Source organism: Arabidopsis lyrata, assembly GCF_000004255.2.
Source record: "Arabidopsis lyrata subsp. lyrata unplaced genomic scaffold ARALYscaffold_8, whole genome shotgun sequence".
In the NCBI taxonomy this organism is placed as follows: Eukaryota; Viridiplantae; Streptophyta; class Magnoliopsida; order Brassicales; family Brassicaceae; genus Arabidopsis; species Arabidopsis lyrata.
Window position 1 is genome coordinate 1,466,579 of NW_003302548.1, and position 22,953 is coordinate 1,489,531.

The 22,953-nt window shown below is 34.2% G+C and overlaps 3 protein-coding genes, 1 long non-coding RNA gene and 1 other non-coding gene across 6 annotated transcripts; 3 read left to right on the plus strand and 2 right to left on the minus strand.

Annotated features, from left to right (window-relative positions):
• Positions 1 to 5,751: 5,751 nt before the first annotated feature.
• On the plus strand, positions 5,752 to 8,070 carry LOC9299535 (ubiquitin domain-containing protein 1). The gene is made up of 5 exons (XM_021022374.1): positions 5,752 to 6,469; positions 6,567 to 6,731; positions 7,346 to 7,468; positions 7,552 to 7,671; positions 7,757 to 8,070. The coding sequence occupies exons 2-5, from the start codon at positions 6,689 to 6,691 to the stop codon at positions 7,825 to 7,827; spliced, it is 357 nt and encodes a 118-aa protein (XP_020878033.1). The 5' UTR covers positions 5,752 to 6,469; positions 6,567 to 6,688; the 3' UTR covers positions 7,828 to 8,070.
• A 6,725-nt stretch (positions 8,071 to 14,795) lies between these two features.
• Positions 14,796 to 18,895, plus strand: LOC9299536 (protein STICHEL-like 4). 2 transcript variants are annotated; one of them, XM_021015343.1, is made up of 7 exons: positions 14,796 to 15,515; positions 15,644 to 17,197; positions 17,267 to 17,486; positions 17,564 to 17,941; positions 18,032 to 18,446; positions 18,523 to 18,586; positions 18,674 to 18,895. In XM_021015343.1, exons 1-7 carry the CDS (start codon positions 15,504 to 15,506, stop codon positions 18,773 to 18,775), a joined length of 2,745 nt encoding a protein of 914 aa, XP_020871002.1. In that variant the 5' UTR covers positions 14,796 to 15,503; the 3' UTR covers positions 18,776 to 18,895. The 2 variants fall into 2 exon arrangements, with proteins under 2 accessions (XP_020871002.1, XP_002863460.1); XM_002863414.2 differs by having other exon boundaries at positions 14,796 to 17,197.
• A 233-nt stretch (positions 18,896 to 19,128) lies between these two features.
• On the plus strand, positions 19,129 to 19,200 carry TRNAE-UUC. Its single transcript has one exon. It is a non-coding gene; the product is annotated as a tRNA-Glu (tRNA).
• A 117-nt stretch (positions 19,201 to 19,317) lies between these two features.
• Positions 19,318 to 21,544, minus strand: LOC9299537 (heat stress transcription factor A-4c). Its single transcript, XM_021015622.1, has 3 exons — positions 21,119 to 21,544; positions 20,359 to 20,645; positions 19,318 to 20,265 (listed from the first exon to the last, which is right to left on the minus strand). The coding sequence occupies exons 2-3, from the start codon at positions 20,572 to 20,574 to the stop codon at positions 19,444 to 19,446; spliced, it is 1,038 nt and encodes a 345-aa protein (XP_020871281.1). The 5' UTR covers positions 20,575 to 20,645; positions 21,119 to 21,544; the 3' UTR covers positions 19,318 to 19,443.
• Positions 21,545 to 21,676: 132 nt separating this feature from the next.
• Positions 21,677 to 22,596, minus strand: LOC110229508. Its single transcript, XR_002332900.1, has 3 exons — positions 22,475 to 22,596; positions 22,282 to 22,363; positions 21,677 to 21,827 (listed from the first exon to the last, which is right to left on the minus strand). It is a non-coding gene; the product is annotated as an uncharacterized LOC110229508 (long non-coding RNA).
• Positions 22,597 to 22,953: the final 357 nt, after the last annotated feature.

The following is a 22,953-nucleotide window of genomic DNA, read 5'->3' on the forward strand; positions in this document are numbered from 1 at the left end:
TTTTTTTGATAAATATGTGAAGATTTATTATACCAATTTTTGGTAAACACGGAAACTCAGGAAAGGAAACAAAAAAAAACAAAATCTACAAACAAACAACATTACAAAAGTACACGGCAAAACAAGAGAAAAACAATGGAATTAGCATTGTTGGAGGAGGAAGATTCCCAATTCAATCGGATTTTCCACGCAGCCGAGAAGCGCCCTCAAATCCTCTGACGTACGGGCCTACAGCTTTTCCGTGCGCAAATATCATCTTTCACCTGTACAAACAAACCATGTTGAAAGAATGATGCAGCGGGATCGTGACTTGGAAGTCAAGAAAAGAACGTGTGTTTATTGGTTTTGGGCATTATTATGGTGTTGGGCTTTAAGTGTTTTTTTATTGCTTTCGTCTTCTTCACTAGTCTAGGGTTTTTAGTTTCCAACTTCTTATTTAAACGTTTATCATAAGTTATTAGAGGGCAGCTTTTTTTGAGAATATTAATAATAGAGAGATTTCTCTTCTTCCTTGTTCTTGATTCGATTAAATTCATCAGACAAGAAGCCTTGTGTAGATTTGATTAACTTCATCTCACGAGAAGCAGGTCCCAAGCGAGGATTTTAACAAATCCCTTGGTTGAGCTGATCTATCCGGTTCGTACGCTGCGCCAAAGAACTTACACCAATAAGTGCCACCACCTCGGAGATACACACTTCGAAATTGTATAACCCGGCAGCAAAGAAAACTCGAGCTACAACACTAGAGCCAAGGTCAATGGAGAACCAGCTTCGCTTCAGCTTATGTCCAAAGTAACTACGAGCCACATCAACCCCGCCACGACAATTACAACTGCAGCTTCGCTGGAAAATCTAGGGGCTCTCGCCATTGGTCTCAAAACAAAGAATCCGTCCAAGCCACATCGGATCCACCACAACAGAAACGTCGCAGCTTCTCCGGAAAAAAGGCACCGTTAGCCGCACCACTAGCCAGCGTGGTTGACCATCATACCACCGTAGCAATACCGCGTCGAGCAATGGAAAAACAACACTGGGACAAAGAAGCAAAAACTATAACCGAAAAAGCACAACCAAGCGAAAGGAGCCAAAATCGAAGTTGGAGAAGAGGAAAATATAGAATTTGAAAAAAGAAAGAACACAAGGATTCAATAAGAATAACTCTCTTTATTGATGTTTAGAAACTAACTCAAAACTAAACAATGATTTCTCTCTTTCTCAAACTCTCTCACACAAAACTCATAAGGACTACCACACCTTGGCATCTCTTATATAGTAAAACCCATAAACCTAATCCAACTCCAACTAGGTTTAGTATTTAGATATCTCCTAAATACTTTAAGGATAATTTCCAAATCTCTCAAACTATATCCTTTTGTTAGCTAACTTATAGCTCAAGTTAACTAACCCGAGTTAACTAACTCTTATGCTTTGATCAAGCTTAACTCAACATTCTCCCCCTTAAGCTTGAAGTCTTCTTTCTTCACATCTTGAACTCCAATAAATCCTCTCATCTCCTTAAACTTGATTCTACCAAGTGGCTTTGTTAGGATGTCCGCCTTTTGCTCATTGCCGGGAACGTGCTCTACCTCTACTTGCTCATTCTCAACACATTCTCTAATGAAATGATATCTTCTATGTATGTGCTTACTTTTTCCATGAAACACCGGGTTCTTTGTCAAAGCTATAGCCGATTTGTTGTCGATTCTCAACAAGACCTTCTTCCCTTCAATGTTTAGTATTTCACTCAACAACTCTTTAAGCCATATAGCTTGCTTTGCAGCCTTTGTAGCCGCCATAAATTCAGCTTCACGGGAAGACATCGCCATGGTTTCTTGCTTTTGAGAACACCAAGTAATAGGCAAATCATTGAGGAAGAAAATGTGACCCGTTGTACTTCTACCATCGTCTAAGTCAACATTGTGCGAGCTATCACTATAGCCCATCAAATCTATCTTCTCTGTCCGTTTGAACAAGAGACCAAGAGAGGTGGTTCCACGTATGTACCTCAAGACTTGCTTCAATGCTGCTCCATGGGATTCTTTGGGCTCTTGCATATACCTGCTCAAGACACCAACACTATAAGAGAGATCCGGACGAGTGTGAATCAAGAAACGAAGGCAGCCAATACTTCTTCTATAATCTTTCTCATTAATACCCTTCTCATTCTGAGACTTAGACAATTGTAGGTTCATCTCCATTGGAACATGAGATAGATTGCAGCCTTCCATTCCTGTTTCTCCCAAAAAAATTTCTGCATACCTTTCTTGCTTGAGACTAATGCCACCTTCATGTTGATGCACTTCAATTCCTAAGTAATAAGTCAACTTTCCAAGGTCACTCATCTTAAATTTTGTTGCCATCTCTCTCTTAAATTCCCGAATCAACTTTAAAGAGGAGCCTGCAACAAGCAAGTCATCTACATACACTGCCACAATAAGTAGATGTCCTTTCTCTTCTCGTTGATAAAGTGATGGTTCCTTTGAGCACTTATGAAACTTGAATTCTCTGAGAATTGTGTTTAACTTGTCATTCCAGGCTCTAGGCGCCTGTCTTAAGCCATAAAGAGCTTTGTTCAATTTATAGACCTTATTTTCAGTACCCGAAACAACAAATCCTTTAGGTTGACTAACGTAAACCTCTTCTTTTAACTCTCCATGTAAAATGCAGTCTTAACATCGAGGTGATGTATTTCCCAGCCATTAGAAGCCGCCAAAGCGATAATGAACCGAACAGTTTCAATACGTGCCACAGGAGCAAACACCTCGTTAAAATCAATGTCGTGTCTCTGAACATACCCTTTGGCGACTAGACGTGCCTTATACTTGTTAACACTCCCATCTGCATTTCTTTTTATTTTGAAGACCCACTTTAAGCCAATTGGCTTAACTCCTATGGGGAGACTAGTCAAGTTCCATGTCTTGTTCTTCTCTATTGATGAAAGCTCTTCTTTGCAAGCATCTATCCACACTTTCAGTTCTCTGGCTTCGCTAAAGTCCCAAGGCTCTTCATTGATTACCATCAGAAGTTTTTCACACTCTGTTTCAGCGAGAAGGACGTAATCATTCAAATATGCAGGCTTTACTCTTAGCCTTTCTGATCTTCTCAGCGGCGGTGGTGGTGTTTGTTCCCTTTCATCATCACCACTGTCTCCATTACTCGGAGCATCACCATTCTCTTCTTCTTCTGTATCATCTTCGACCTCTATCAAATTTTCATCCGCAGCTTGAGTGATCCTTGTACCTTCCCCTGTTTCAATGTCTCTTATGCCTTTATTACCAAATTCTCCCAAGCTAATAAAGAAGGTTCTGGAGGTTTTATGAACTTCTCTTTCTCCTCTGTTCCAGATCCAAGCTTTGCTTTCATCAAAAATAACATCACGGCTCACAACTATCTTCTTAGTTGTAGGATCATATAATCGATAGGCTTTTGTACCAGGCTCTGTTCCGAGATGTACTAACATTCTTGACCTGTCATCAAGATTCTTTCTCCCAACAGTCTCTGTTCTTGCGTAACAAATGCAGCCAAATACTTTAAGATGTCCAAGATTTGGTTTCTTCCTTTTAAACACTTCATATGGAGTCATTTCAGTTAATGATCTTGTTGTAATCCTATTAATCAAATAGGTGGTGTGTCTCACAGCCTCTCCCCATAAAGAATTTGGCAAGCTCATGTGTTTAAGAACACTTCTAGTCATCTCCAAAAGAGTTTTATTTTGTCTTTCAACAACACCGTTTTGCTGAGGAGAGTAGGGTGCAGTCAAGTGTCTTTGGATGCCATGTTCATCACAATAAGCTTGAAACTCTTTTGACACGAATTCTCCTCCCCTATTTGTTCGCAGTGTCTTGATTGTTGCTCCTGTTTCTTGCTCAACAATTGCTTTGAACCTTTTGAATTTTTCAAATGCCTCACTCTTTTCTCTTAAGAGAACTGTCCACATATAACGTGAATGATCGTCAATGAGTACGAAAACGTACTTCTTTTTAGCCGGAGTGGAAGGTGTAATTGGCCCACATAGATCTCCATGAATGAGTTCAAGATTTTGATTTGCTCGATAAGAAGTTGCTTGCGGAAAGGGCTTCCTCGTTTGCTTCCCAAGTAGACATGATACACACGTTTCTTTATCAACTGTGAACTTTGGTATACCAGTTACCAATTCTTTGTTAATCATCATCTTCATTGTTTCCAAGTTAGTGTGTCCAAGCCGTGAATGCCACATAGTTGACTCGGTTGGTGACATCAATTGTAGGCATTTGAGATTTTCAACTTCTAATATGACCTTGTATAGACGATTCTTGGACCTTGTTGTCTTCACCAGCAGATGTCCAGACCGATCATAAAGAGTTAAAAAATCTTCTTTCATTCGCACTTCACACCCTGCTTCTGTCGCCTGACCAAGACTAACAATATTGCTCTTCAAATCCGGTATAAAGTATACATTCTTCAAAATTTTAAGCACCTTTCCCTTTCCATCTCCAAATACGAACTGAATTGACCATTTACCTTTGATATCAATGCGAGAATCATCTCCAAAACGCACCTTTCCCATGACTGTATCATCAAGATCCAAAAAGAAAGACCTATTGCCACACATATGGTTGCTTGCACCATTATCAAGGTACCATACATTTTTTGTGTCTAGATCGGCTTCAAAACAGCTTGGTTTTACTTTATTTTCATTAAGATAAACCACCTCATGCATCATTAATTCATCAGCTTCTTGTGTTGCTTCATCCTTCTTTTCAACAGTTTCTTGTAACTTAAGCAGTCTATCGGGACAATCCGATGCATAATGCCCTAGTTTATCACATCGATAACACGTTATCATTGACGCATCTCTTTCCTTTTGTCTGTATGAACCGTTTTGATAGTTGTTAAAACGTCTGCGGCCTCTACCTCGCCAATTAAACCGACCTCCTCTGCCTCTTCCTCTGTATCCTTCAGTATAAGATGCTTGTGAGTCTGAATTTGCATACATCAGCTTATTATGATCCTCTTGTTGCTCTTCATCTTCATCAACAATCCTCTCTTCATACACTTTTAAACGTCCAACAATGTCTTCGAAAGTCGTTTTGTTCAAATCAAGAACTTGTTCAAGAGCTGCGATGATATGGATGTATTTTTTTCGAGGCAAACTCTTGAGAAATTTTTTCACAAGCTTTGGTTCTTCAATGGTTTCTCCAAGGGATGCTGCTGTAGAAGAGATCTCCGAAAGTTTCCCTACAAAAGCATCAATTGAATCTGTCTCCTTCATCTTGATTCTATCAAATTCCGCCATCAAAGTTTGTAACCTAGCCTCTCTAACTCTCTCAGCTCCAACGTGTCTTCCTTTTATTGCATCCCAAGTTGCTTTAGCAGTGGTGTGTTTTCCAACTTGTAAAGTCAAGGCCTCTGGTATAGATTGGAACAATAAAGCTATTGCCACATCGTTCTTCTCCTCATCTAGGTCCCCCGGATCTATGGTGTTCCACACCTTGTTAACCCTAAGACCAACTCACATCCTCATAGCCCAAACAGTTTAATTAGAAGAGGTGAGCATCAGACACTTTATGGCAGAGGATCCGATCTCCTTTGACGTTGCTTTTACGGTCGGCTTCTCGTCTTCATCGTCAGACATGATAAATTTCTTTCACGTTAAGGCTCTGATACCAAATATAGAATTTGAAAGAAGAAAGAACACAAGGATTCAATAAGAATAACTCTTTATTGATGTTTAGAAACTAACTCAAAACTAAACAATGATTTCTCTCTTTCTCAAACTCTCTCACACAAAACTCATAAGGACTACCACACCTTGGCATCTCTTATATAGTAAAACCCATATAAACCTAATCCAACTCCAACTAGGTTTAGTATTTAGATATCTCCTAAATACTTTAAGGATAATTTCCAAATCTCTCAAACTATATCCTTTTGTTAGCTAACTTATAGCTCAAGTTAACTAACCCGAGTTAACTAACTCTTATGCTTTGATCAAGCTTAACTCAACAGAAAACACATGTTCACCAACACAGAAATCCATCAGCCACCATCAAAGGAGATCAATCTCCCAGCAAGCAACGGAGAGGATCTAACCACCACGAACCAAAGCGAGCAACACACCCGATGTGAGATAGGCCATCGAGGAGAGCCTTCACTCATACATAATCACCGTCCTCAAGCAATCATGGAAAATAGGAAGATGACCGAGAAGATGGAGTCGTCGTTGTAAGGAGGAGAGCCGAAACAAACCACCGTCGATTTGGCCTCAAATATACCTCCGACCTGAAGAAAAACGGTGCAAATCCGCCGCATGTACTTACAGAAAATTGTGGGAGATGGAATTGTGGGAGATGGAAGGAGCCGAACAGAGAAGACAACGGGCCCTCTCACAGTACCGACGAGGAGCGCTGGTGACCGGCGAGGCAAATTAGAGCAGATCTAAAGGTCTATTGCTTGGAAGGCAATTATCCGTATGACGTGGCAACTAAAAGTGGGTATAAATAAAATCTGAGAACTAATTTCCTCTTCTCCAAAAAACTAATTTCGGAGTCAAAACGGAATTGACTCTTGAAGACGACTCTTGACAGTGACTCTTGAAGACCTCTCCGGCAATTCTACCGCCGTTTCGTGTCCGGCGGTGGATTTACTTACTTGTTCGAAGCGACTTCCAATTTTGACCTAATCAAACGCCGCTCTCAACGGTTCGAGAATGGGTTGTATCGGATCTTCTCAGGCCATAAATGAAGGCGGAGGTTAGTGGAATCGATTCTCATTTAACCTTTAAATTCGCTCTCCGTTCGTCTGAATTTCGTAGAGTTTGTTCGTTCATGTTCACAGAATTTGGACTACGATTTATACTTTGTGTTGTAACGTTGTGATTTTTGAAGAGATTTCGAAAGATTTCTTAGTTTTTAGATGTTAATGTGTACTAATCTTGCAAATTTTATGATTCTTGGAGTGATTTTGAACGAAATCTCATTTTAGGGACTTGCTAATCTTGCTTGGTAATTTCGTTAAGATTGAAAATGTTGAAGCGGATTCACCACATTTGTGTCTTTTAGTTCCGATTAGCAGAGAATTAGAATGTTTGATCAGAGAAAGTTGTTACCAATGGTGGGATTGAAATGGCCATTTACTAATATTGAAATTTTTTTCTATGAACAGTAGACAATAGCATCTGATTTTTCTGTTCTGCCTTCTACTGCTTTTGTTGTCTTGATGAATTTGAAATTGTGATGATTTTCTGAAGTAGATGGCTTTGCCTTTAGTATTGGTGTTACTGAAAGAACTGTTTTAGGATTGGTGCTTGTTTATATTGTATCATTCTCTTATGAGTTTTGTTTGTGAATTTGTATGTTTGACACAGTGAAAAGGAAGAAAATCAGGAAACCTAAACCGTGGGCACATACTGAGCCAATCACAAGGGCACAACTTACTAATATGCGTGAGGAATTTTGGGACACTTCTCCACACTATGGTGGTCAAAGAGGTATATATCTCTCTCTCTTCTTGTAATCTGCTGCATTGCACTATGAATCTTTTGGAAACTGAGTTAAAATTACTGAAAACCAGAGATTTGGGAAGCACTTCGAGCTGCTGCTGAAGCTGACTTGAAACTAGCGCAAACTATTGTTGACAGTGCTGGTGTGATTGTCCAGAATCGTGATCTAACATTGTGTTGGGATGAAAGAGGTTTGCAAAACACAATCTGATTTGTTTGAATGTTTCTCTCGTTTCTTGTTTTGTTACCTAAATGGCTTATTCTTATTCAATGTAGGTGCTAGATATGAGCTTCCTAGGTATGTTCTAAGTGATCCCACGAATTTGATTCGAGAGGAGGGACAGTAAGTTCCATGAACATTGACACAAAAAGCAAAGCTTAGTAATAGTAAGTAGTAGAAGACTAGAATCTGAAGTCTCTCATATTGATTACTTTTACCAATTGATAGTAGTACACACTCTCTGTATAGTTACTGGAATCTAAAGTGTGAGATGGTGACATGTGGTGTTTGAGGTACAGATGTACAGTCAGGATTTATGAACTTTTTTGGGGGTCAAAATGATCTAATTAACCTTTTGACAGTTGACAAACTCTAAGTAGTTTGCTTAGTTTTAAAATTTTAATCAGCTTTGAGTTTACTGAATTAAGGATAGGATTAAAAATAAGTTGTGACAAGAAAATTAGAGTTTTTTTTTTTATGTCACTAGGTTTGATACAAAATGATTCCCTCCCTCCACATTTTTCTATAAAATTATCGAGAATGACAAAACTTTAAAAAACATTTGTGTCAGAAATGGTCTTCACTCTTATTCGTCTTTTAAGTTATCATGTCTTTTTGTTCCTTGGATTTTGGAGCTATTCATTTCATTTATTTACTAGCCAATTACAGTATTTGCTTCTTCTTTTTTTTAACAGTATTTGCTTTACATTGAGTTAAATGATCAATTTGTCAAAAAAAAAAAAAAAAAAAAGAGTTATATGATCAAAAGTAAGTATTATTTCTTGGATATATAATAGTAGTAAGTAATCAGTGTATGTCATTATCAGTGTACAGAATTAACAATAGTTTAATTTATAAGTCACAACAACTGATGGTGATTGGTGAATGAGTATATTCCAAAGTATTTCTAGTTTTTCTTAGGTCGATTGGTATTATGAGTCTAGATCTAAACTAATATAGTTTGGTAAACCGTTTGAACGAAACGATTGGATTATTTACCTGATTAGTTATTTTTAGGGTTTTAGAGTTTTATGGTTTTTCTTAAAAGGCTGGGTTTTTAGAGTTACGGATAATTTTGTATTTGCTTATATTAAGAAACTGGTTTAATTACATTTGTTAATATCTTTGGGTCCCAAAAAAAGACGATAATTGTCCTTATTAGAACAAGAGATAAAAGTGATTTAAAGAGATTAGGTTTAAAAGATCTCAACGTCAATAATATAAATTTATTTTCATTGCGATTTATAGAGAGAATTAACAAACCACCCAAATTGAATAAGCTAATCATCACTAAATGTGATCACGTGACAATGTCATTGACCATCGTACCATCATTATTATCGCCCTGAGTTTTAGTATATTTTTATACTATTTTGTTATTTTCTTAACTAGATATTAACCCGCGGTACACCGCGGATCTATAATTTTATTAAATAATAATAATTTTTTTTTTTTAAGATGATCTATACATATATGCCTTGTTTGAAAAATCGCTAGGCGCTAGTCGGGCGCTCGGCATGGGCCTAGCGATTAATCGGAAAATCGGATTAAAATCGGGGATTAATCGGAGATTAGTTTTAGGGTTATTTTAATATGTTTAAAATATATTAATCCAATATTGTTTTCAAAATTACAATAAAAACAAATTTTTATGATTTTTATTAAAATTTGAACACAAGTTATGTAAAACATCACAAACTCCCAATTCAAATGATTGAATAACAAAAATAAAATGTTTTTTTTATACTTGCAATCTAAAAAATAATCGGAGTATGTAAGATTAGGCGGAAAATAATCGGATTAGGCGGGAAGTAATCGGATTAGGCGGAGAATAATCGGGTTACTGATTTTTTAGGGGATTAGTCATTAATCGAGGCGGAGAGGGTGGGCCTAGCGATTAAGCGGGGAGTAATCGGGGTTAGGCGGGGATTTTTAGAACAGGGCATATATGCTATTGTTTTATTTGATTTAAATGTATGGTACACTGTATGACGATATTTATAACAAAAGATTTAAAATTTGAAGTTTTATTTGTTTTGTTAATATTATTTGTTTAGTTTTGTTTAGTGTTTAAAATTGTATAGTTATATTTTGATTGTTAATTATAGGATTTTACCCGTAGTATATCATATTGTATTAATATCGACCACAAACTCCTCCACGACCATATAACTCTGTCCCGTCCAATCTACATCATTTTGTCATTTTCCAATAAAATTCAAAGATTTCTAATATTTGAAACTTCATTTAATATCGACCCAAAATTCATAATAGTATTTTTATTGTTATATCTAGGATTTCACCCGTAATATATCGTCCCGTATCTTTTGTAAATATTTATAATGTTTAAATTTCTTATAAATTATTATTAAATTCAACTATTTAATATTTGAAACTTTATAAAATTCCTAATATTATAAATATTTACAACGTTTTATAAAATTAAACTTTTTAAAAAGTTTAAATAAATATAATATTTTACTTTTAATAAAGTTTAATAGATTAAATTAAGAACTTATATTTAAAATGTTTTCTTTGGAAACTTTAATAGATTAAATTAAGAACTTATATATAAAATTAGTCAAAACCAAAATATACATAAAAAAAGTATTAGAAAACATTAAACATGAAATACATTGGATAAGAAAATAAAATATATATGATGTGATTTTTAACCATATAAAACATGTAATTGTTATAAAAGGTTTTAAAAGATTAGAAAAATTACACTTACCAACCAAAACACGGATCCACAGGTTTTTGTAAAAGTATATATCATAAAAACAATTAAAATACATAACATTAGAATAATGAAAATTAAGAATAAGAACTTTATTTTATTAACAAATTCGTTTCCTTTTTTCGTTAAAGAAAATGAATTAATAGAATGGACTTGTTATGTTAGCCTATAAAAGAAAATCATTTACAATCATTATGAGGAAACATGAAATTCTGAAAATGTAAAAAAATACTGGACATTAAAAAATTTGTATCTGAAGATAAGAAGAAGGACTAACTAACCTTTTAATGCATACCTTATTTGATAGTTTCTTTGGAGACGGAGATGATGATGTTCATAGTTTCCAAGATCTTAAAATCGAAAGCTGCAACATAAGAAAAGTAGGTGACAATTAATTTTTTAAAAGAAAACAAACGTGAAATATAAAATATACTAAGAAATTGTTTAAAAGAAGCCATATAAATCTCTATTACGAAAACGTTTAGTATTGTGGATGTTTAGTATTGTGGATCAGTGGTTGAAAAGATCTTCTTTATATAGATGAATGAAAAGTACTCGAGAAGTTTAGGTTTGACCTACAAATTAAAACAATTTTGCAAATATTCGAAAATTATATATTTGATTCATAATATATTCGATTTTGTATTATCAACTGAATAACGTCTATATGCATGGTGAGATTTATGAATGAGGAAAGCTAATTAAAGATATTTCCATTTGTTTTAGGAAGTTTGTTGAATAATATCTAAACGAAACAAAAAAATCTTTTAAAGATATTTTATGAGAAATAATATATTCGCCAATTTGGGTTGGGGATCAAGTATATGAAAATCTCGTAAATATTATATGTTATATTTATTACATATACTAATTTTCACATTGTAGTTATTTAAATCAAAGATTTTAATGAGTTAATTATGGAATACAAAATATCTATGTAAATCAAAAAGTTTAAAGAACCAATAGCGCTGGAATTGATTTTTTTGCTATAACGATTACTAAAACATTTAAGTAAATAAAGATATTTCGTTATGATTTTTCAGCATATTCGAATTGTTGATTATTTCGAAATTTAAGGATGTTTAAGAAATCATGATTGATTTCCGATTTCATAAATTTTGATTAGAATTAAAAATAAAAGATTTAGTATTTAGATAAGGAATATACTATAATAATGATTATTAGTACTCGAATATATTAGGAATATTCGTATTGTTAGTTTATTTAATTCAAAAATTATAATTTGCGGATTTAAAGGAAGATCTTCTCGAGATTTTAGGAATATAATCGAGATTTTAGTAACAAATGTGATCACATTAAATTTTCGAAAGATTTGAAATATTTGTATCCAAATTGTTAGAAACAAATTAGGATAGATAATTTTTGGTTAGTATCTTTTTTAATATTTTCAAATCTTAAGAATTAAACCCATTGACATTATATTGTTGAATTTATTTTTTTAAAATTACGTAATATTAAATAAAAAAAATTAAATAACTAACTATTTTCATTTGATGGTGTAGACAAATTATTATTATTATTTATGTAATTTAATTACAAATAACAAATATTAATTTTTATAACAAAACAAATTATTTTTGTAAGAACAATTTTTTCCCAAATCAATATTTTACAAAATATTTATTTTAATCACATATTCTTTCTATATAGAAATAAATAGTTAAATAATTATTGTTAGAAGTAGTTAAGGTAATTAACAAATATGGTTAGTTTAGATATATTATATATATTTCCAATTTAGGTGTTAATTAAGAATTAATGTGGTTTTAAGACAACATTCCTAAAAATCCTTATCCTAGATCCGAATATAGTTAATCCCGGATAAAACCCGGATCCAAAAGACTTTTTGCAAAAATCCCCTGTAAAAATGTATATGTAGATGTTTCTTGTTTCTAACAAATTTGAAACTAGTCGGATTTCTTGTTTCTTACAAATTTGATTATTATTTTTTGAAATTTTCTTGTTTTCTACCATTTAATTTTGAGCATAGCTTGTGAGATAAAAATCATTCGTTTGATGAAATATATTAAACAATTGAACAAATAAGTATTCAGCTGTGATTCATACACTGTCCACTCAATCATTTGGTGAGCCTAATTCATTACTAAAGAGAACCTTATAAGTTGTATATAGAAAAGAAGAAAAAAGATTCCATAAATTGAGTAGCTTCTTATTGTTTGTTGGTCAAAGGCTAACATGATCAGTAACATTTTCATTTTGCAACTTCTGCCGAGTACAAAAGATTCGACTAAGTTTGTCAGTAACCAATCAATCATATTATAAGACTAACAAAACTAAAAGCGACGCAAGAATCCCATGCTATAAGAACAATAAAAATGATGATTCTTTATTTTGTTCACTTCAAAGATAATTTTATGATAATTCGATTGAAAATTATAAAAGTGGAATACGGTTTTGATACATGAAACTGCCAAAGGTCACATCCTTCCAAAAACTATTAAAGATCTAACCTTGCCAGTCAAACTCCCTTAAACCACAATTGTCAAAGCCAAACACCCAGCTAGCAAAACCTCTTATAACGAATCAATTCTACCTCACAAACCAAGTAAATCTAGACTCCAATTTCGCAAGAAAGAATCAAGACTAAGGGTCTAATACCCCATACTTCTCCCGATAACGGTAATGTCGAGTCAACCAAAAAAATAATTATTTAATTAAATTATTGTTGGTATTGAATATAAGAAGTACTTAGGCGACGAAAAAAAAGATATAAGAAGTATTTAGGTATATAAATTTTTTGAAAAAATAAACTGAAAATTTAGATTAGCATTCACTAAAATTTTAATAAATAATCTAAAATTATAGAAACAAAAAGTATTATATATAAAAAAAAATTCTTCCTTTCTTCTCTTACCATCTAAATATGCATAATGAACATACAAATTGCAGTTTGCCAAAAAAAAAAAAAGAACATACAAATTGTATAGTGTAAATTTTTTCTTTTTTTTGTATTGTTGAGGTACATATGTACAACATCACCCATCACATCATCACTTAACTACAATAATACAAACAATGAAACAGCTAAATTCAAAGGGGAAAAATGTCATTAAAATCCCCAACTTATTCAAAACGTTGATTTAAATTCTCAACTCATGACGAAACGAAATAAATATCAAACTTATGTTGACTTTCCAAATAAATATTAAACTTATGTTGACTTTCCAAATAAACACCAAACTTTCGTTGACTTTCTAAATAAATATCAAACTTCTGTTGACCTGACCATATTAGGTACGACGTTAAGTGGGTTAATAAATCCTCAACTCATGACAAAACGAAATAAATATCAAACTTATGTTGACTTTCCAAATAAATATCAAACTTATGTTGATTTTCCAAATAAATATCAAACTTCCGTTGACCTGGCCATATTAGGTACGACGTTAAGTGGGTTAATAGATCTCGTTAACGGAGGTAATTTTCTATTAACATATATGTTAATTAATAACGACATTGTTTCATATAACAACAAAACGACGTCGTTTTGTCGTAACGATTGAACTAAATCCCTAAAGAAAATCTTAGATCCCCAAATCGAGCAAAATCCCTAACCCTAAATAGAGTATGATTTGAAACTCGGGATTTTATTGAACAGTTACGACAAAACAACGTCGTTTTATGTTTAGAAGGAATACTTGTTAGTGTTTTGATCAACAAACGAACTCTGTTTTAACAGAGTATGAAGAACAAAACCAAAATGAAAAATAGAGTATAAAGAAACTTGATCTTTATTGATAAGATAAAATGTATTACACACAATGATGTTATTGAGTTTGACTCGATCTACTTATACAACACGAAACAGCGTGTACGTACATGTGTTAATCGAAAAGACACAACTTTACGAACAGACACAATTATACGAATGTATACGTACATTCGTGACTTACGTAAATAACTAATTTATATGAAATACGAATTTAGGTTATATATAGATGAGATTTGATTATAGTTCAATAATACTGTCATTTTTAATTAGCGGGTCTGTTAACAGAGAATTAATCCCGTTAACATTGTCTGTTAACTCACTTAACGTCATGCCTAATATGGCCAAGTCAATGAAAGTTTGGTGTTTATTTGAAAAGTCGACATAAGTTTAATATTTATTTAAAAAGTCAACATAAGTTTGATATTTATTTCGTTTCGTCGTGAATTGAGGATTTAAATCAACGTTTTGAATAAATTGGGATTTTAACGATATTTTTCCCAAATTCAAAGGTACAAACTCTTTGGTCTCATTTTTTTTCAAAACCCAACCAAATATTTTTTTTTAATATATTTTCCCAACAATTTATTTTTAAAATATGTAATTTTTAATATCTTTTTCACTTCCCGGAAACGGACAAACCGCTTTATTGGCAATGTGCTCTGCTTCTTCTCCATTGCCTCTGTGTTCGTGTCCGTAAACAGATCTCAAAATACAAAAACCCATCAAACCTCTCTCTCAAGATTCCCACTCTTTCTCTCTCTCTCTCTCTCTCTCACTCTACACTCGATAACTGTGTTTTCCTTTTCCTGCCATGTGAATGTTTGGTAAAGAAAGAAAGTAAGAAAAAGAGGAGAGACATCTGTGACTGCTTTTAAGAACGGTTTCTTCTTTTACTATTTGTTTGCTTGTCTCAAATAGTAAAGTTTGAATCTTTTCTAAAAAGAAACAGAGCTTTTTGAGATTTTAGCATTCTGGGTTTCTTTCAAATGTTTTCGTGTACTGGAAGAAGCACATAGCTCAAAAAAGTTTACATTTTTACTCAAATGGGTCCTTAAATTTCGGATTTTGGGGAGTTTTTTGATTGGCAAGTTAAGTGAATCTTGAGGAAATTAGGGCTTATTAGTTATTACTAAAGTCAGTGAAATCGTTTTCAAATTTGGAAACTTCAAAGATTACTCAAAAGAAAATGAGATACAGCTTGATTTGGTTCTTCTATAGATACTTAGACAAGATCCTATCGAAGAAAACAGAGCATTTGTGATCGTATTCATGAGTAGGGTTTCTTCTTCTCGGATTCTGAAAGATTCTAATGGAGATATCGGTGAGCATCTTCGTAACCATATTCATTTAACCAACTGTATTCACTTGAAGAATCATATGCACAACAACAAACAGAGTCCGGTTTTAAACGACCGGTCTCTTCTTATGAGAGATCTTGTCGTTCTCCAGAGATCAACATCACTTCGTGACCCATCAGCGAGCCCGAAGTTGAGAGAAGATCATAAGGATTCACGTGAGGGAAGAAGAAGATCTGGTCTTAGGTTGTCTGGTTCTTCTCCAATTGTGAGTTTTGGGACATCTAAAGTAACTCCTTCTGATGAAAAGTTTGATAGGTCGAGTAGGAAGAGTTATGGAGTAGAAGATGTGAATGAGTTTTATAGTGTTGCTTCGGTGAAATCGGTATCGAAAGATAGGGTTAATAAGGTTAATGAGGGTATTTTCAAGACTTTGTCTGATCAGTTAAATGAGGTTGGAGGTGATAGTGATGATTTAGTTTCTTGTAATGTTGGACCGCGCTGTAATGGGCGAAAAAGACGGAAGTTTAGAGGGACGAGGAGAGCGGGACGGGCGGTTATTGTTAGAGACAATGCTGGTAATGAGAGTGAGATGGCTATTGCTTCAAACTCGGTGCCTCGTGGTGAGAAGTATGAGGGAGAAGAAGGAGGAGGAAGAGATAGAGAACAGAACATGAGTGGAGCTGTTCCGAGAAACGGTTGTGGAATACCGTTTAATTGGTCAAGAATTCATCATAGAGGTAAAACTTTTCTTGATATAGCTGGTAGAAGTTTATCTTGTGGAATGTCTGATTCAAAGGGAAGGAAAGGCGAACTTGGTAGGCCAATGTTGTCTGATTCAAGCTCCTCTGATCGCGAGGCGTCACCTCTTTTAGTCGATAGCGCAGAGAATGAAGAATGGGTGCATGATTACTCGGGTGAATTGGGTATCTTCGCCGACAATTTGCTCAAGAATGGAAAAGATTCAGGCTTTGGTAAGAAGAGCAGCCGTAAAAATGCTCGGTGGCATCAAAGTTTTACGCAGAAGTACGCTCCAAGAACATTCCGGGATCTTTTGGGACAGAATCTGGTTGTACAAGCTCTATCTAACGCTGTTGCTAAACGAAGAGTTGGACTTCTTTACGTATTCCATGGTCCAAATGGAACCGGAAAAACATCTTGTGCTCGGATATTTGCTAGAGCTTTGAACTGCCATTCTACAGAACAATCAAAGCCTTGCGGCGTATGCGGTTCGTGTGTTTCTTATGATGGTGGTAAGAACCGGTACATTCGGGAAATGGGACCTGTAAAAAGTTTCGACTTCGAGAATTTGCTCGATAAAATGAACATTCGTCAGCAGCAAAGGCAGCAGCTTGTGTTCATATTCGATGATTGTGATACTATGTCAACAGATTGTTGGAATGCGCTTTCGAAAATAGTGGATCGAGCACCTCGTCGTGTGGTTTTCATTCTTGTATGTTCGAGTCTTGATGTTTTGCCTCACATTATTGTTTCGAGGTGCCAGAAATTCTTTTTCCCTAAGCTCAAAGACGCAGATATCATCAATTCTTTGCAACTTATTGCATCAAAAGAAGAGATTGATATCGAAAAAGATGCGTTAAAGCTTGTTGCTTCGAGATCAGATGGTTCCTTGAGAGACGCGGAAATGACTCTAGAACAGCTGAGTTTGCTTGGCACAAGAGTATCTGTTCCTTTAGTTCAAGAAATGGTAACGATCAGAATTATTTCTATAATTTCCATTGACATTTTTTCTCATTATGTTCTTGTTTTCTTTCAGGTTGGGTTAATATCTGATGAGAAATTAGTTGATCTTCTTGATCTAGCCTTATCCGCGGATACTGTAAACACCGTAAAGAACCTAAGAATAATAATGGAAACCGGCCTAGAACCATTAGCTTTGATGTCACAGCTGGCAACCGTCATAACTGATATCCTCGCGGGAAGCTATGATTTCACTAAAGACCAATGTAAAAGAAAGTTTTTCCGGCGACAACCACGTGAGTTTCATACATTTCTATCATCCTAAATGAGAAATATTTGTAACTATAATAACCGATTTTTTTCGTTGTTGCAGTGTCTAAAGAAGATATGGAGAAGCTGAAGCAAGCTTTAAAAACACTATCTGAATCAGAAAAACAGTTGAGAGTATCGAGCGATAAACTAACTTGGCTCACTGCTGCATTGCTCCAGCTAGCTCCTGATAAACAGTACTTGCTTCCACATAGTTCTTCCGCTGATGCTAGCTTTAACCATACTCCAATAATGGATTCGGATCCTTCAAATGACGCTGTAGCCGGAACAAGAAGAGATGGTAGTATGCAAGGTTTCAGTTGCAAAAACCGACCTTCGGTTGAAGATATTTGGTTAGCGGTTATTGAGAAAGTTCGAGTTAACGGTTTAAAAGAGTTTCTTTATAAAGAAGGGAAGATCTTTTCGATTAGTATCGGCTCAGGTAAATGCATATACAGAACATTGATCATATTAAAAAAAGCTTTTTCTAAACCGTTTATGTTTGATGATTCGAACTTCTTATCTTTCGCAGCTCCTACGGTGCAGCTATTGTTCAATTCGCCAATAGCGAAATCAACGGCTGAGAATTTCAAAGACAACATTTTGAAAGCGTTTGAGGCGGTTCTTGGATCTCCAGTCACGTTGGAGTTCAGAATCGAGTCAAAGAAACAACCGAAAAACGTCGATTTATCGTCATTACAAGGTTTAAGCAACGGTGAGAGATTCCGTGAAAGCGGAAGAAGCGAAATCGTTGAAGTGGCTGAATCTGAATCTCCAATGACTCGAGTTAGGAGGAAACACTTGGAAGCAAGTCAAAACCAGAATCAGAACCAAAGCATTGTGAGAGGAAAAGTTTCTTTGGCTCAAGTGATTAAACAAGCTGAAGGAAACAGTTGGTCGAAACACAAAGCTGTGGAGATTGCAAATAAGCTTGAACAAGAGAATTTGTAAGAACATTAACCAAAACTTGTTCCTTTGATTTGTTTTAAAACATGTTTGTTTGATAATTCGTTGATTTTACAGGAAACTAGAACCAAGTTCAAGAAGCTTGATATGTTGGAAACCATCAAGAACCACTCGTCGCAAGGTAAACATTCAATTTCTCTCAAATCTTTATACATATGACTCTATTTGTTATATTTCTGATTGAAAAAATTGAAACTTTGAAATGTAGCTATCGAGATTGAAGGTGAGAACAAGAAGGATACGATTACACTCGTTGTTGAAGTTTCTCTCTTGTGGGAAATGTCTATCAACTAGATCTTCTCCTAGCTAGATAGTTTTATTTTCTTCTCTTCTCTTCTTTACGCAGATTTTTTATGTAATCTTTGTTGCTTATATAATCTTTTTTTTTCAACAAGATTTCGTTAATCCGCATTATATTCTTTCTAGGTAATGATCAAGTGGCACATATAACAAAATCTTATTTTGCATCGTTTTTTATCAAAGAGTGGTGAAAACTCAAAAATAATCATTGATGTGTAAAAAGTAAAAAATGGAATCTTATTATATTCTTTCTAGGTAAATGATTAAGTGGTACATATAACAAAATGCATCGTTTTTTAACAAATAGTGGCAAAAACTCAAAAAAACGAATATATATTAGATATAAGTACTCTGAACATTAAATCCGATGTCGTCCAGCGGTTAGGATATCTGGCTTTCACCCAGGAGACCCGGGTTCGATTCCCGGCATCGGAGCTTTTTTTTTTTTTTTTTTTGGAATTCTATTTGTTTCTTCTTTTCCTCAGCTCCGTGACTCTCTTTGTTCAGATGCTTCCCTAGTTGCTTACAAAACAAAACCGACTCTGTAACTCCTGTCTCGAACAATAGAGATATATTTGGTTTTAGAGAAACAGAGTAGTAATAAATAATGAACACGAATACAATAATCTCAGAGGAAGTAACAAAAGAAAAATCTATTTTACAAAAACCTCATTCATATCAAGAAGCTTTCTCTGTAATGTTGTTATTTACATTCCCTGAATTCCACCAAAACGTCCTTTGATTTCCAATCGTATTACCCTTATCATTATCGACATCTCTTCTCTCTGACTGAACTTCTTGTTGCTCTGTTGATCCCGGGTTTTCTGTCAAACATTGTTCCCAAAAGTCGTCGTTCACCCCTGTTTTTGGAGCAGGTGTGGTAACGGTAACGGGTGGCTCTGAGTTCATATCAATCTTTGATGATTTGGGTTGGGTATCGCCAATACTGAGACTTGACTCAGCTGCATCAAGATCCATGCTTGATGACTGCATACCGCTCTTTTCGCATGATTCCGATACAAGATTCTCCCAAAAAGTTAGAGAAGATTCTAACTTTTCGACCTGTTCTGCGTGTGAACTGCTTGGAGGAAGAGAATTCTCTTGAAATCTTCTTTTTCTTCTCTCATGGTTTTCGAGGTTTAGAGAAAGTCCTGGTTTTTCCAAAACTTGTGAAACATATGCCACTATTGATTTCTGATGTTGCTCCATATGTTGTAACCGATCTTTCAATGTCATTACTTGCAGCTCGAAATCTTTCCGTTCTTGCTCTTGGTTCTGTAACTCCGCAAGAAGGCCTTCTTTCTCCCTTTTCAGTCTTTCGATCTGATCCTCCATGCTCCGTCTTTCTGATTCCGTCAAAGGATTTTGTGCTTGTAGATTCTGTAACGAGTGGCTATGAACCGGTTTTCGTCTATGAATGTTCTTCATAAGGTAAGGTCGACCTCTAACAAAATCATCATTCAAGAATTCCCATTTCTCAGGATCGACTTTTCGAAAACCCTACGAAAACAAAAACGCAAAAAGATTGTTAATCATGGAAAAGCAGCAAATACCTATCTCCAAAAGAGACGAACACAAAGCCAAAAACTTTACATATGTATTAAGCTGACGGATGAAACTTGAGAAATTCTTATGCTTGAAGAACTTCGGAAGAAGGTCTCTTGAAAACTCCGCTGGGTTCTTGACGATAAAACTTTTGTTGTTTTCGCTCCAAGAAACAATCGAATCAGAAGACGAATCATCTACCATTTCATATGTTTTAGTAAGGAAAGGTGGAAGTGAGCTTGAACCTCCATTATTTTCATCCATCCCTTAACCACTTCAAATCCAAGAACCCGAACAAACCCGCAAATCTCAATTCCCTTGATTCAATCTATTGTCTGTTGAATATAACAAAAGGTTGCAAATCAAACTCAACTAGAGAGACTCATTGATCAGAAATCAGATAACCATAGATTGAATCATTGCAACAATTCCAGTTTATAAAATTCGACAAAAACACAACTTTCAAGTGTTTGGATCAATCTACGAATCGATCTCTCAAGCTTTAAGAAGCTAAGTAATAAATGACAGTAAAAACCAAGACTTTCCCTCACAAGCTTCGAAATTTATTGACTGGGAGAAACTAAAAAAGTTTCCACCTTTGTAACATTTCTAATGAATCTACAAAGAACCCTTAAGCCAAAACCCTTAATTTATCCCCAAATCTATCCAAATCCAATAGAAGGCAACACGAGAGAATGACCGAACCAAACCCTTTTGCTTCTTATTTAAAATCAGACAGGATCAAATCAACAATTCGAACATTTCTTGTCCTCTCATGTTTCTGATTTTGGGATTGTCACAAACATACCAGATGATGAGTGGAAGAAGATTTGACTCGATCCCGATTGACGCAAATTGGGAAACAATAATCTTCAAAGTCTCTTGATTTGATTGATTAAAGGAACAGACTTTCTTATAAATATGAATTGAGAGAACGTAAAGCAAACGAAAAGTTTCGAATTTTGAGGATTGAAAGGTTTGATTTGGCTTCCAAGACCAAAGGGTTGATGGAAGCGCGTATGAATGGCAACAACAACAACAACTGTTGTGTCAAAAGACGGGTTTGGTGGTTTATTATTTACCAACTCTCTTTTCTTTTCTTTTTAATTTACCAAAAAATAGATATTATGAAAACATATTATTTTGACCAAAAAAATAAAAACATAATAATGTTGTTTATCTTTTTGACTTTTGACTATTGATCAAATTAAGAATATATGATGTTGAGTTTCTAATAGGGATAAAAATACAAATGAGAATCTGCATTTTTGTTGACAAAAAAAAAAACTTCTTTTTGACTTTTTATTTTATTTTATTTTGATAATTGATTTCCACTAACCAATTAATAAATTCCCTCTCCAAAAATTATTAGCAACTAAAACAAGAGAAACAACCTCCTCTTGCCTTAGATTCATTCAGAAATTTATCTAATTTTTTCTTAATTTTACGTTCATCGAGTTTTTCTCCCTTCACAATTATTGTGGTGTCTTCCTCATCAAAATCAACAAAAGCAACTCCTAACAAAAAAAAAAAAAACATTTGTACACATTAATTGTTTTAAGACTTTTAGAGAGAGTACTTGAAGTTTATGCCAAAAAATTTAGTGAAATTTTTTAAAATTACAACGTATAAATTTCCAATCTCAAGTATTACCTCATGACTCTATATTTACAACTTAACGTGTACTTATTTTTGTATCCAGCTACAAACTATATTATGAAATTTATGTTGTGGGAGTCAATCGCCAAATTTCATGTCCAAGTTTTTTCAATACCTATTATTTTGTCATTTACTAACAACAATTTATTTGTCAATTCAGTAAATAAATTTTATGATTCTTGTTATTTACCAAAATAAGTAAATAACTAAATTATTAAGCCTAAAATAAAATGATCTAGATCTATATTATTACCCCTATATCTCTCAAGAATGATTTCATTTAGCTCATTATAACCATTCGGTTTGGTGTACCTTCACAATTAGCGATACATTGTAGTGCGTCAAGTCTAGTCCCTTGGTCAATAGATCCAACCTTAAATTGAAGTTCCTCCTTCTGTAAACAATAAAATTCAATCAAGTCTTTAATAAGTTTATCATATAGGCAATAACTAACTTCGTCGAATATGTATGATTATATTTATGTTTTGTTGGACAAGCTTCTTACAAAAAGTAAAACCATTTTTTTCCAAAAACTAGAAAACTATGACAAAAATTGAAATAAATTGGAAGTTGGAGATAGATGATCCAAACGAATGTGATTGCAACTTAGTCGCTTGCTCATCAACCTCTATTTATATAGGATTATTATAAAAACAAGTTTTTGGATATGTCTTAAGCCTTAAGTAGTAGTCTCATAATAGTTTGACACACAGTAATTTATTATTTATATATAATTTAGCTTTCAACATATGTTAAAATCTTACAAAATACACATCTTAAAGATCTCTAAGAGTTGATGAAAAAAAAAAAAAAAAAGATCTCTAAGAGTATGTCCCAAAAGCCAAAGAAAGTATATCTTTAAATGTAAATTAAAAATAAACATTTTTGTTCTCAAATCATTGATAGCTACAAAACAAAAAACTACTTTTGATATATAAATATATTGTGTGGCCTGTTTAATAATATTTCACTCTTCAGAAAAGA

Bases quoted from the DNA above. Each gene is read 5' to 3' on its own strand.
- LOC9299535 (XM_021022374.1), top strand. From the start codon at position 6,689: ATGGGTTGTATCGGATCTTCTCAGGCCATAAATGAAGGCGGAG. The intron at 6,732-7,345 runs GTTAGTGGAATC...TGTTTGACACAG, and splicing joins GGCCATAAATGAAGGCGGAG to TGAAAAGGAAGAAAATCAGG. The intron at 7,469-7,551 runs GTATATATCTCT...ACTGAAAACCAG, and splicing joins ACACTATGGTGGTCAAAGAG to AGATTTGGGAAGCACTTCGA.
- LOC9299536 (XM_002863414.2), top strand. From the start codon at position 15,464: ATGAGTAGGGTTTCTTCTTCTCGGATTCTGAAAGATTCTAATGGAGAT. The intron at 17,942-18,031 runs GTAAATGCATAT...TATCTTTCGCAG, and splicing joins TTCGATTAGTATCGGCTCAG to CTCCTACGGTGCAGCTATTG. The intron at 18,447-18,522 runs GTAAGAACATTA...TTGATTTTACAG, and splicing joins AAGCTTGAACAAGAGAATTT to GAAACTAGAACCAAGTTCAA.
- LOC9299537 (XM_021015622.1), bottom strand. From the start codon at position 20,574: ATGGATGAAAATAATGGAGGTTCAAGCTCACTTCCACCTTTCCTTACT. The intron at 20,266-20,358 runs GTAAAGTTTTTG...TTGTTTTCGTAG, and splicing joins TCCGTCAGCTTAATACATAT to GGTTTTCGAAAAGTCGATCC.